At 47.0% G+C, this 11668-nt stretch overlaps 1 protein-coding gene across 1 annotated transcript in view; it reads right to left on the minus strand.

Moving 5' to 3' along the window:
* TENM2 (teneurin transmembrane protein 2) overlaps positions 1–11668 on the minus strand; it is a 1230113-nt gene that overhangs the window by 214517 nt on the left and 1003928 nt on the right. The window contains exon 8 of the mRNA XM_034655661.1: positions 6943–7007. Coding sequence (XP_034511552.1) covers positions 6943–7007 — 65 coding nt within the window. The remainder of the gene's footprint in view (positions 1–6942; positions 7008–11668) is intronic.

The raw sequence follows: 11668 nt of genomic DNA on the forward strand, positions 1-11668 counted from the left end.
GACGAGACAAAGGGAGGTGAATGGCGCGGGCACTGTGACATCGCATTAAAGCCACTACTGACCTTCTGACCCCACTACTGATCTGCTTCCAGACCTCAGTTGACCACGGGTAACTGAACCCCTGAGAGCAAAACTGCACATAAGGACTACTGTGGAAGTAGAGTGAGACCTTCCAGACATCTGCATTCATTCCTTCAAGTTATCTATTTATTCCATCAGGATCCTTCTAAGACCCAGCCAGGAAAGTGAGGACCGCTCCGTACTTGGGGTCACTACATTTGCTTCTCTGAACAGCAACAACACAAATAGCTCTTTAAATATTATGTCATAAAATAGCCAGCTGCGATCCACTCTGATTCAGACTTAGAAAGTCTCGAGATTTTGGGTGAATGCAGCCTCATCAACTTATATTTTCTCCAACGAGACACCTTGGATGCAGTGGGGTGGTCCCTTCTCTCACCCCCCACAAATGCTCTAACAGCTCATCCCCAAAAGGTCCTGTTCAGACCATCCTAGGGTCAGAAGTGAAATGAGTTTGGGAGGTCCTCTCCCTCATGTGACTCACCCCCACTGACAGCCAAAACGCACAATTTATCATGATTTGGCAGGCTCTGCTCCAGAGAGACCCTCAGATGGAACAATGGGGCTCCATGGGTCAGCAAGGATGGAACGGGGAAAAGCTCCAAGTGGAAGTTCGTGTAATCCAGGTGGCAGCTGGGAAATCAGCCACTAAAAACACAACAGGCAGCCAAGCACTGCAAGTATCCTTCTAGCTAATTGGAGAAAACTTTCATCAAGTGCTGAACATGAACTAAGGCAGAATGGACAGACCACACACAGATCCCAGATTTCAGCAAGATAATCAACAGACCCGCTGGGAGTTAGGGTGGTACTTCCTGCGCGAGGCAGCCTGTGTTTGTGCCAGAGGGGTTCTAAGAGAAATACTCCGAGGGGACCAAGTGAAAATTAAGGGGGAGGGGTCGGTTGTAGGTAAGAGAATCCCCGGCAACCGCAGGACAGGGGATGTAAGGCCCTGAAAAGTGGCAGTTGGGAATGGGGGCTGTCTGAAATAGTAATTAGGGTATGTGTGGGCCCTGCTGGGTGCCACTTAGAAGCTTCCATGTTCATTGGCTAGCCGAGGATCAACCTGACAAGAGAGTCAATCAATATGTCAGCAGCGCTTCCCAGAGAGCTGCTCAGCCCCTGCTTGTCAAAGAGGGCAAACACGGGGGCCACGGATGCTCTGTGTTTGCTGAGCAGGCCTCCAGGAGCAGGGGGTATCTTTAAAGATCAGGCTTGTCGATACATAACCAGAGGAAGAGTTTGGGCTTTCCCTTTGAAAATGGAAGGCTGGAGGCCAAGCAGAGCTTACGAAGTGGGAGGAGGGAGCCTTGCCTGTTGGGTCTTGGGGCTCAGCGCATGGCCAGATTCACCAGGTTCACGAGGGCCTTAGAAATGATGGCAAAGCTCCTTCAGAGACCAGGTAGGCTGGGACTCCCTGCCCCCTCCCCCGCAGCAGCCAATTTAGACAACAGTGCCAGGACTCCCAGGGGAAGTGTAGCCAATTCCAAAAGTGCCACTGCTGAGAGCAGAGAACCACAGTGGAATAATCAGGGCTCAGATGCACAAATGCTCACCCCGCACTTGCACAGGCATCTGCAAAGGCACTTTCGCAAGTGTAGTGAAAATTAACACATGCAGATGAGCCTACTCAATGATGATGGTGACAATTAACATTTATGTTGGCAATGTGCCAGGTATTGGGCTAATTATGTTAACCCCATCATTTACTCATTACTTATCATTCGGCAAATGTTTATTGAGCACCTACTGTGTGTTAGGTGCGTTCTAGGCTCTGGGAATAAAGCAGTTCATGAAAAGAGTTCCTTGCTCACACGGAACTTACATTCTAGTGGGAGACGTGGAAACTACACACACCAGTGAAAAGTAGAGCATGAGTAGGGTTGGGCTGCCCGGGCATCCCCAGGGGTTAACTGGAAGTGTTTTTGTTCAGGTGTAGACTGGTCGAGGATGGTGTCTGTGATAGGTAACGCTTAAGCCAAGGCCCAGAGGAAGTGAGAAAGCAATTTATTACATCTGGCGGACCATGTTTGAGGTTGGAATGGGGTCACTGGGAAAGGAGAGTACAGGGTGGTGGGGAAGGTGGGTGGTGGAGAAGGTGGGTGGTGGGGACTGGGTGCCCCTGGAGGGACTTTGCCTTGTATGAGATCAGATGACACTGGAAGATTCTAAAGAGGGTGAAAGCCCATTTATTTCCATTCTTACTCTGTGATGTGGTAATGTAATCTACATTTTCTAGATAAGGAAACTGAAGCTTAGGGAGGTTAGTGACTTGCCCAAGATGACACAGCCAGTGTGAAATCTGGAATTTAAACCCAGACACGTGTAACTGCAGAGTCAGAGCTCCTAAGCCCCATACTGTCCTGCTAGTGACTTAGCGAGTCCTCACTGGAGGCCGTCAGGCCCTGAATTCACTACGTAGCCTAGACTGAACAGGGCGGTGGGCTACAGAATTCTGCTTACCAAATATTGTCAGGGCTCCCTCAGCAACAGACACCTCCCTTTGTAAGCAGTCTTTAGTCTTCTAATAAATCTGTCCTTGGTCGGCGACCGGCTTGCTATGTAACTTCAAGGAGTCGCGAATGTCAATAGGAAATAAATCTGTTTGGCAACCTCAGTTTGCAGTCAGGCAGGCTAACGATCAATATGCTTGGTGACTTTCTCCTTGGTCAGTTTGCTTATCATACTTTGGGGATGTGGGAGACTACGGTGCCTTCTCCTCGAAGAGGAGGGGGCCCAACGCAGCGGATTAATGGTATCCTTTTTAGGAACGCTGTCAGTGCCAAAATTACCTTCTGCCTAAAAGAAGAGATACAAACAAAACCATGTGGGATAACATTCTCGGAAATGCCTTAAGTCTTAAAGGAGTTTAAAAAATTTAAATCTAAAGGAGTTAAAAAAAAATCCCTTTCAAACCACTGCCTTGGTGAAGTGATTTCTCTTATTCCCCCCCCCCCCGCCATTGTATTGCAATACACTGAATGGAATGAATTTTCAAAGCACTGCAGGGAAGTTATGCCCACAAATGCCCACAAATCCCTTTACTAGTAATGGGATTTGTGTACCTATCTCCCAAGACTGCTCTGAAAAGTTACTTGCCTGTGTCCAACTTCCAGCTTCCAAAATGGTTGCAAAGCTCCCGGCCCAGGAATGACACAGAAGAGGAAGGGGGGGGGGTCATAGATAGGATACCAGAGTCCTGGTAAGGACCACTGGAAATGAGAAGGGGCTTTGGAGAAATACACCTGCATTCACACTTGTATCTGCACTCTCTTATCTTTCAGCCATGGTGCTAAAACAGGGATTTTGTGTCTGCTTCCTGATTCTAGTCCCTCACAAAAGCAGGGAGGCTTTCTGTCCCCTCCTGCATGTCTGCCATGAGAACAAGGTGACAGTTGCGTGAGGCAGCTCTGAGACCAGAGAGCAGTGTGTTCTCGAGACAAGAAGAATCCACATGGAGGGACTGGTGCATTAATCTATTCTCATGACAGGCTCGGGATAGTACAGCAAGTGGGAAGTGGTACGAGATTAATCAATTCCTGTGTTTGGAGGAAACAAATGGGGCTCCTTGCAGCTTCAGGATGCATGCGCCCCCCCCATCCAGCCGGGCTAACTCCCACCCCTGGGGGCCCCTTACACCCGCTACTGTGGTGGGTGCGCTGCAGGGGGCGACTCTGGACACCGTGGGGGTGTGGTGGCTGGAGTGCTCAGGTGACCTCTAACAAGGCCCTTTGCTCTCAGCATCACCAGGCTGATCGATACGTAAGACAGACACACACGCTCACAGCCACTGTCTTTTCCTTGTGCAGTCTCTAGGAATGTATCCTGGAGGACTGGCGATGCTGGTCAGGCGTCCCATTGTCCCCTGAGCCAGCTTATCCTCGGGCAGATAAACACATGCCCGGAGCCATGCACCACACAGGCGATCATTTTCCACCTAGACTACCCCTTTCCTGCTGCTATTTTTCCCAGGAAAGAAATAAAATAAAAGCCTTTCTTTCTCTAAGAAAGGACCCATGTGATCAACATACCTTTAGAGAATGATAATATCGGTAGGTTTTATTCAGCAAATAAATCATGGTCTTGGATTTTAAGAGCTTTTGTGAGAGCTAAACACATCCCCACAATCCACACACATACACCTAAATGCATCTTTCTTCTCCCTCCGAAGCTTGTCATTCATTGTTGACAACCCAAACAATATTTGTCTTTCTTTAAAGAACAGCAACCAGCAGCCCTGTTAAAGAGGGGGCCGGTCCGCAAGACTACTTACTACAAAGGAAAGGGAATGCAGGCTGCACACGGTATGTGGCCACCGGAATCATAGGAAGCAGACATTATGAATGTTTTAGAGGATAGGATGTCATATCGATTGGTAGATGTGCAATGTGTGCTGGAACAAAGAGGGGGAACTCTCCCGTGAAAAACAGGCTTCGCAGGAGGCAGTTTTTGGGGGTCAGGGAGGTGGCAATTAGGACACTGGCCATACTCCTAGGACATGTTGCCTACTTTGGTTGCAGGAAAGAAGGAAAGGTACATCTGGATTCACTCCCCTTCCTCAGTCCCAGGCAGCCCCCAACAGACTGCTTCCAGTGAGCCCTCTGATGGAAGTCTGGAGCCTCCAGACAAGCAGCCTGAAACTGGGAGCAAAGCCAGGGGTGCCTTGGGGAAAAGGGAAAAGAGGAACTATCTCCCTATCCTGGGTTTTTGAGAGAACAGACTCACTCCCATCAGGGTTCAAATCTCTACGCCACTATTCATAAGCAGATGACCTTGTGCAAACAAATTGACCTCTCTGAGCTTCAACTTTCCTCAGCTAGAATAAAAAGTGAGCATTTTTAGAAAGTACTGGCTCAGTGTCTGACATTGGGTTAAGACCTTTACGTGCATTACTATCTTATTTACCCTTTGCAAAAAGCCTAGAGTAGTTACTATTATTATTCCCAATGTGTCTCACTTTCTGCTGGGTCTTGGGTCATTTTGTCATCACAACGAAAGCATCGTGACTAATATCTAATTGAGCCCTCCGTGTGTGCCAGGCACCAATTTTATCAGTTGTGTCTATTAATTTCCCATTTTGCAGATGAAGACATTGAGGCTCAGAGAGCTGGAGTAACATGCAGCTGGTAAGGGGTAGAGGTGGGACTTGAACTTGAGCGTGACACCTAACGCCTGAGCGCTGCCCCGTTTCAGCTCACAGGACAAGTGTCAGCCCAACTCCAAGCACCAGTGAAGACGGGGGATGTATATTCAACTAGATATTCTTCCCGCATTTGCCTGCATCCCCTTTCAGAGAAACTTTTTTGGCTTCTTTTTCTGCATCGCATCAGGATGGCAGAGCCACAGTCATGATGGGCTCAAAGGTCATCTGGTCTGGACCTTGCACAGATGGTGACCTTGAGCCTCACTGAGCTGAAATGACTTGCCCAGGGCCAATGACTGGCTAAGCCAGGATTTGAACCTTGGTCTCCTGATTGACTGGTGTTCACTCTACTGTCCTTTTCCATCTCCTTGAAGACAGAGAATTCTGAGGCCCATGTGCAATGTAATTCCTTATCAGAGAAAATGAAGGGACTGCAGCGAAGCCTCCTTCTCTCCCTCGTTTAAGGTTTTTATTACTGCTATTTGCTAGGGATGAGCAAAAATAACCTGTTTATAAACTAGTCAACAAAAGGTGCATCACGATCCTTCCTGATCCTGACCTCATTACATTGGGCTTTTATGACAAATTACTTCTACTGCAAAAGCTCATTCACAACAAGAATCTAAAATCACCATTTTTCTAATTCCACCTGGTCCAAGGACGCCATGGTCGATATAGACACGGCTCCCTCCTGCACGTGAAGTTGGCAATATTTCAGGAGTGAGAAATGAGTTAAAGAAATAAGGACGCCGAGCAAATCCTGTATGTAATTCTCATGTCAATTCGGTCATTTGTTCAGCAAAGCCAAATTAGGCACATGGGGAGGCTGCCAGTGTTCCTTTCAATTTTTAATTTTTGACATGGTTCTCTCAAGGATTTTTTTTTTTTTTAAACTCAGAAATAAGAAATCTTGTATTAGCAAATTGGGCTTGATCTTTCTCTTAACCCGTTTTTTAGTCAGGTGGATTTTACATGCCTACCCTGAAACATTTTAGACTTGCTTCTAATGGAAAGAAACACTGCATTAAAAAATTAGTTCTATCTCTCAGAGCCTGGTGACATGGTGGGAAATAAAAATCCCAGGAATATGGTAGTCCTGCCTCTGATATGTTTAACATCAACACGGTCAACTTCTTACTAAGACAGAGCTTATCTGGAAGAAAAAAAAAAAAAGGATACCTCCTTTTTGGAATGCAAGCCACCTGTATCCATAAAAAAAAGAACCACATTTTCATCTGCAATTAGATAAATGACACAATTAGACTTATTTTGAGTTTGTGACAATTTACTTAATAGAGCTAATTTCAGGGGTTTTATGTGACACTCAAGTCCCACACATTTCTTTCCTGCTAAAGGTACATATTTCTCTCAACAGGTAGCAACATTGTAACTGCTGTGGCACTTTTGGCTTATACAAAGCACTGTGATGACAGCAGAAAGACGTTCGACATTGTTCATTGTTAACCTCCTTCCTCTCTTTGGCTTGTGCTCCCCCTACCCGCCCCCCCCCGCCCCGATCTCTGGAAGATCCCAATCCAGGTACAACCCAATTCACCTACAGGTGGGGGCTGGCGTCTCCTCCGACACCAGCCTGGGAGAGAGATTCTCCCTGACCTGCATGTTCAGAGCTCAAGAAAGATGAACACAATTGTGAAGTTACCCTACCTGTCTTTACTACTTAGCTCTTTCAGCCGGAAGTTTCTAACTGTGTCCCTTACTGGTCTTATCGGATTTCAGCACATCTTTAATACAGGACACTAATGAGGCAGGTACTTTCTTATCCCTATTTTACAGATAAAGGACTGAGGCTTATTGCAGACACATGATATGCCCAGGGTCGAGAGGCGCTGGTTATGGCTGTTGTAAACATCTTGTTACATCTGGCAACTCTACTGAGTTTCCCTAGTTAGGGCTAATTCTCAGGGACACCACAGTCCTTCTGCAGCCCCAGGAACAGGCTCCTAACCAGTGTCCTCAGATCCTCTGAGCTTTGCTCCAGAACTGTCAGAAAGAACTGTTCGAGGGAACCACAGTTGAGTCTCACCTCTGAACTTCTCTGGTTCTCGACTCAGAATGTCATTTGCACTCTATTTCTGGTCCAACAGAAATAGAACATAAGCCACATATGTCATTTAAAATTTTCTAGTAACCACATTAATAAGTAAAAACAAATTTAACACTATGTTTGGGAACCCAATACATCCAAAATATTATCAGTTCAATATGCATCTAACCTAAAAATTATTAATGAGGTATTTTACCTTTATTTTTTATTTTTTGTACTATGTCTTCTAAATCTGGTTTGTGTTTTATACTTAGGGCCTATCCCCACACAGATGCTAACTCTTCAATGGTATGGTTAAAATGAAATGTGGTCCTTCTGAAACAAAAGTGTGTTAAGTAGAAAAATATTTTCTTCTGCTTCAGTTTAAAAATTTAAATTAATTACAACTAAATAAAACGAAAAATTCAGTTCTTCAGTCACTCTGAGCAAGTTTCAAGTGCTCAGTAGCCATGTGTGGCTATTGGATAGAGTAGTCTAGACTACTGTGGCTTAGTCAGGTTCTCCCAGGCTCATCTCCTCCTCCGTGCTCCCAGGATATTTGTATCCACATCTCTCACAGCATTTATGGCTTTAGATGGTAATGCCTTATTTACTGATCAACCTGCTTCTCCCCCCACCAACCTCTGGGAGGGGAGCACCTTGACAGGGGAGAGCAAATCTTCATCCCTCTGTTTTGAATTTGCCCCAGCAGCCAGCAACCAGGTCTAAACACAGTGGTGTTCAAGAAATATTTCCTGAATGAAACAATGGTTTGAAAACTTGTGTTTAAAAACATCCAATTAACCGAGGTCTTACAGTGTGCCAGGCTCAGAGGAATAACGCTAATAGTAATCATCAATACCTATAGAATTCTTAGGCTGTGTCAGGCTCTCAATTACCACCTGCTTTTGAGGCATTTCTCATTGGATCACTACCCCCTGCCCCCAATCACCTTTGGAAGTAGGAACTATTATTCCCATTTTCCAGACTGGGAAACTGAGGCTTAGAGAGACACCTTGCCCACTCTCACACAGCTGCTAAGTGCCAGAGCCGGGCATATGTGGACGGATCTGCACCCCTGCTGGGGTCTCCCTCACCTCAGTCTTCAAGGACCACGTTCATGACTCTTATGAAATCTGAGCTCCCAGCGTACGATCACTTCCTTACCACACTTAAAAATCTAACCCATGTAGCCTCATCCCAAAATAGCATCTGTGAAATAAAACACTTGATGTAGTTACAAGGCTTTGTGATACATTAAAGTAAACATAACTATTGAAATCAAGCCATTTGCCCGCACACCACACAAGGTTATCCTCTGTGTGTGTGCTGCTAGTGCGATGCCTACCGTACTTTGGGAAACGTGAACTTAAAACGTTTGTCTCTCTGTCCCCATACGGCAAGCATGATTTGTGTCTTCTGTCCGCTACGGTGGTCTAACAAAGGAGTAGCTGTAGAGGACAGGCTGGAAGGAAGGTCCCCATGCCTGTGTCGTATGTCTAGCTGTGTAAATGCAAAATACAAGCCACGTCACAGAAGACCGAAACCCCCATCCCTCCCACCTTGTGGGTTTTTCTTCACTTCCTCAGGGCCAGAGGCCAAACACTGCTTCAGGGAGGCTGCCTCCATGGGGTCAGTCCTTCCTGCTGAGCGCTCTCCTGCCTTAGGCTAGGCGATGCCATGAGAGTCTGGCATCTGCTCGAATCCAAGAGCGCCGCCCTCCCCACCTGCCTTCTACCCAGTCCTGTGGGGGAAAGGTCCCCGTAGCCCACACTACCACAGATGCGTTCCTGGGCATCTCAGCTTCTACTCCACTCATAAATTCACCAGCAGCCATTGAGCACCCCAGACACTGCACATCCTCAAAGCAATTTTCAGTAAGAGTAACAGCCGACACTAATACGGTGCTCACTGCATGCTAGACACTGTTCTAGAAACTTTAACTATGTAGACATGAGAGTGTCATGTTTGGGAGATCGACTATTGTAGACTATCAGTAACTTTACATGGTCTGATTTAAATATATTAATCACTTAATACAACAGCTCTAGAGACAAGTACTTTTATTATACCCGTTTATAGCTGAAGAAACTATGGGAGAGAGATTGAGGAACTTGCTCAAGGTCATTCTGTCAATAGTGGGAGAGCTGGGTTTTGAACTTGGGGACCCGGGCTCAGAGCTCTTAACTGCCATGCTTTCTGCCTTTTACAAAACAAGTGTCAAAAAAAGAATGCTGTCTTGTACCTGAAGGCTGGACTCTACATTTCAGGCACATGGGGTAAAGCACACTTTCCTGGAAACAAGAGCACGATGACTAGAGGAGTTCTGGAAACAGGCAGACTTGGCTTCAAATCCAGGTCGAGGTCCTTGGCCTCATTCTCTGTGGGTCTCTTGGAAAGTGTGCTTTTTGTGTTTTGATCTCTCAGACCCTCACTTCCCTGATCTGCAAAACAGGAATGTTAAAACTCCCTCCCTCATGGGGGGGGGCGGGGGTTTGTCCCACAAAACGAAACAAAGCAGGCAAAGCACTTAGCAGGACGCAGAGTTACGCACTCAACCAGCGACAGTGGTTCTGTGGACTGGTCAGAAGTAACACTGCNTTTTGATCTCTCAGACCCTCACTTCCCTGATCTGCAAAACAGGAATGTTAAAACTCCCTCCCCCATGGGGGGGGCGGGGGTTTGTCCCACAAAACGAAACAAAGCAGGCAAAGCACTTAGCAGGACACAGAGTTACGCGCTCAACCAGCGACAGTGGTTCTGTGGACTGGTCAGAAGTAACACTGCTCGTCTGGAGACAAGCATCGTTCAGATTCCAGATCGCTAGGTTCCGAACAAAGAGTCCGTTCCGAAACTGGAGATGGCCCGCCTTCTGAATTAAAACTACAGAATCCCGTGTAGGAAAACAGGGCTCACGTCCTCCAGGCTCATTTTATGGAAGAGGTTCCAGAGACCCAGAGNTCCTCCAGGCTCATTTTATGGAAGAGGTTCCAGAGACCCAGAGGGGTTAAATACCTTGGCAGGGAGGCCATGCATCATTTTTGAGAAGCACGGATCCCTGATCCAATTCGCTTCCACCTTACTGCACTGACTCGAAGCTGTCCTTTTGGAGTGATGCTTTCAAGAGGAGCCTCAGACCTGCTGACCTGAATCACGTATTTCGTGCATGTGCCATGTCACTGGCAACACCAAGCGGTGGTTGGGAGGTGCAGTTGGGGTGGGAAAGGGAATTCTTAATGATTTCCACCAACCTTCTCCAAAGCAACCACAAATATATAGTCTAAGTAAAACCGGTGTGTTTCCTATGCTAATGTAGCTTCCAGAAAAGCCCCCAAACCTCCCTTTCTCTACTGAGATTGCCACCTTGAATCCTCTATGTTAATATTCTAGAGAGCCACTACATAAAAACACATTAAATGGCAATATTTTCTGCATTTAACCTGATATCTGCAAATTCAGGGAGCTCAAGTGATGAGTCTTGACACTGTAACAGGACAAAAGCATGTGCCGCGTGGGAGAGCTGTGTTAATAAGCATTTCCTAATTTATTCTGTGCCTGGTGCTGAGCTAGGTTCTGGGCATGCAGGAATGACCAGGGCGCTGCTGCCCTCAAAAAGCTCACAGTCCAGGCTGGCGGTCTCAGGCTGTGGTCCCCCATTCCCTGAGAACTTGTTAGAAATGCAAATTACTGGGCCGCATTCCAGGCCAGCAAATCAGAAACTTCCTCAGGGGTGGGGCCCAGGTATCTGGCCCTGTCGGTGATTCTGGTGAATGCTCAGGTCTGAGCACCACGGGTCTTGTGTGAAGCAAGGCTGCCAGCAGTTAGGGAAAAGGAACACGAAGGCAGGGAACACGCTCCCCTTGTCTATTTCCATGAGCGCGGAGAAGGTGAGTGAGCCCAGACCCCTCCCTCCTGGTGCACTAGGTCTCTGCCCCCGTGCGCAGGATGTCAGAGACAGTCCGGAAGACGTAATATGGGAAAGAGACACCCAAGCCAGGATGGAAAGATGGAAAAAATGCCAGACCCAGACTTGGGCCAAAGCGAAGCATGTCTGCTCTCCTGCCAGTGTCTGCTCTCCTGCCAGTACCTGCTCTGTGTCCCTTCTGCCTGCCTGAGATGACCAGTTATCAGACAGGCTTGCTGCCACCTCCCAACTCGCAGTGCCACTTGTATGAATGCTTTCCCGTCACGTTGGAAGCTTCCTGGACTCCCAGCCGATTCTCTCAGAGCTGTGCTTCCCAAACTATCAGCCACTTCAATAAACTTAAATCTGTTGGAACTTGATAGATGATTTCATCCATAGCCCTCCCTATAACAACTGCACATTTTCTACCATTGATGGATGTGTAATTATAGAGGAGATTAATGATTTCAGCCAAACATATAAACTCTAAGGGTGG

This window comes from Ailuropoda melanoleuca, chromosome 3 (assembly GCF_002007445.2).
Source record: "Ailuropoda melanoleuca isolate Jingjing chromosome 3, ASM200744v2, whole genome shotgun sequence".
Classification (NCBI taxonomy): domain Eukaryota; kingdom Metazoa; phylum Chordata; class Mammalia; order Carnivora; family Ursidae; genus Ailuropoda; species Ailuropoda melanoleuca.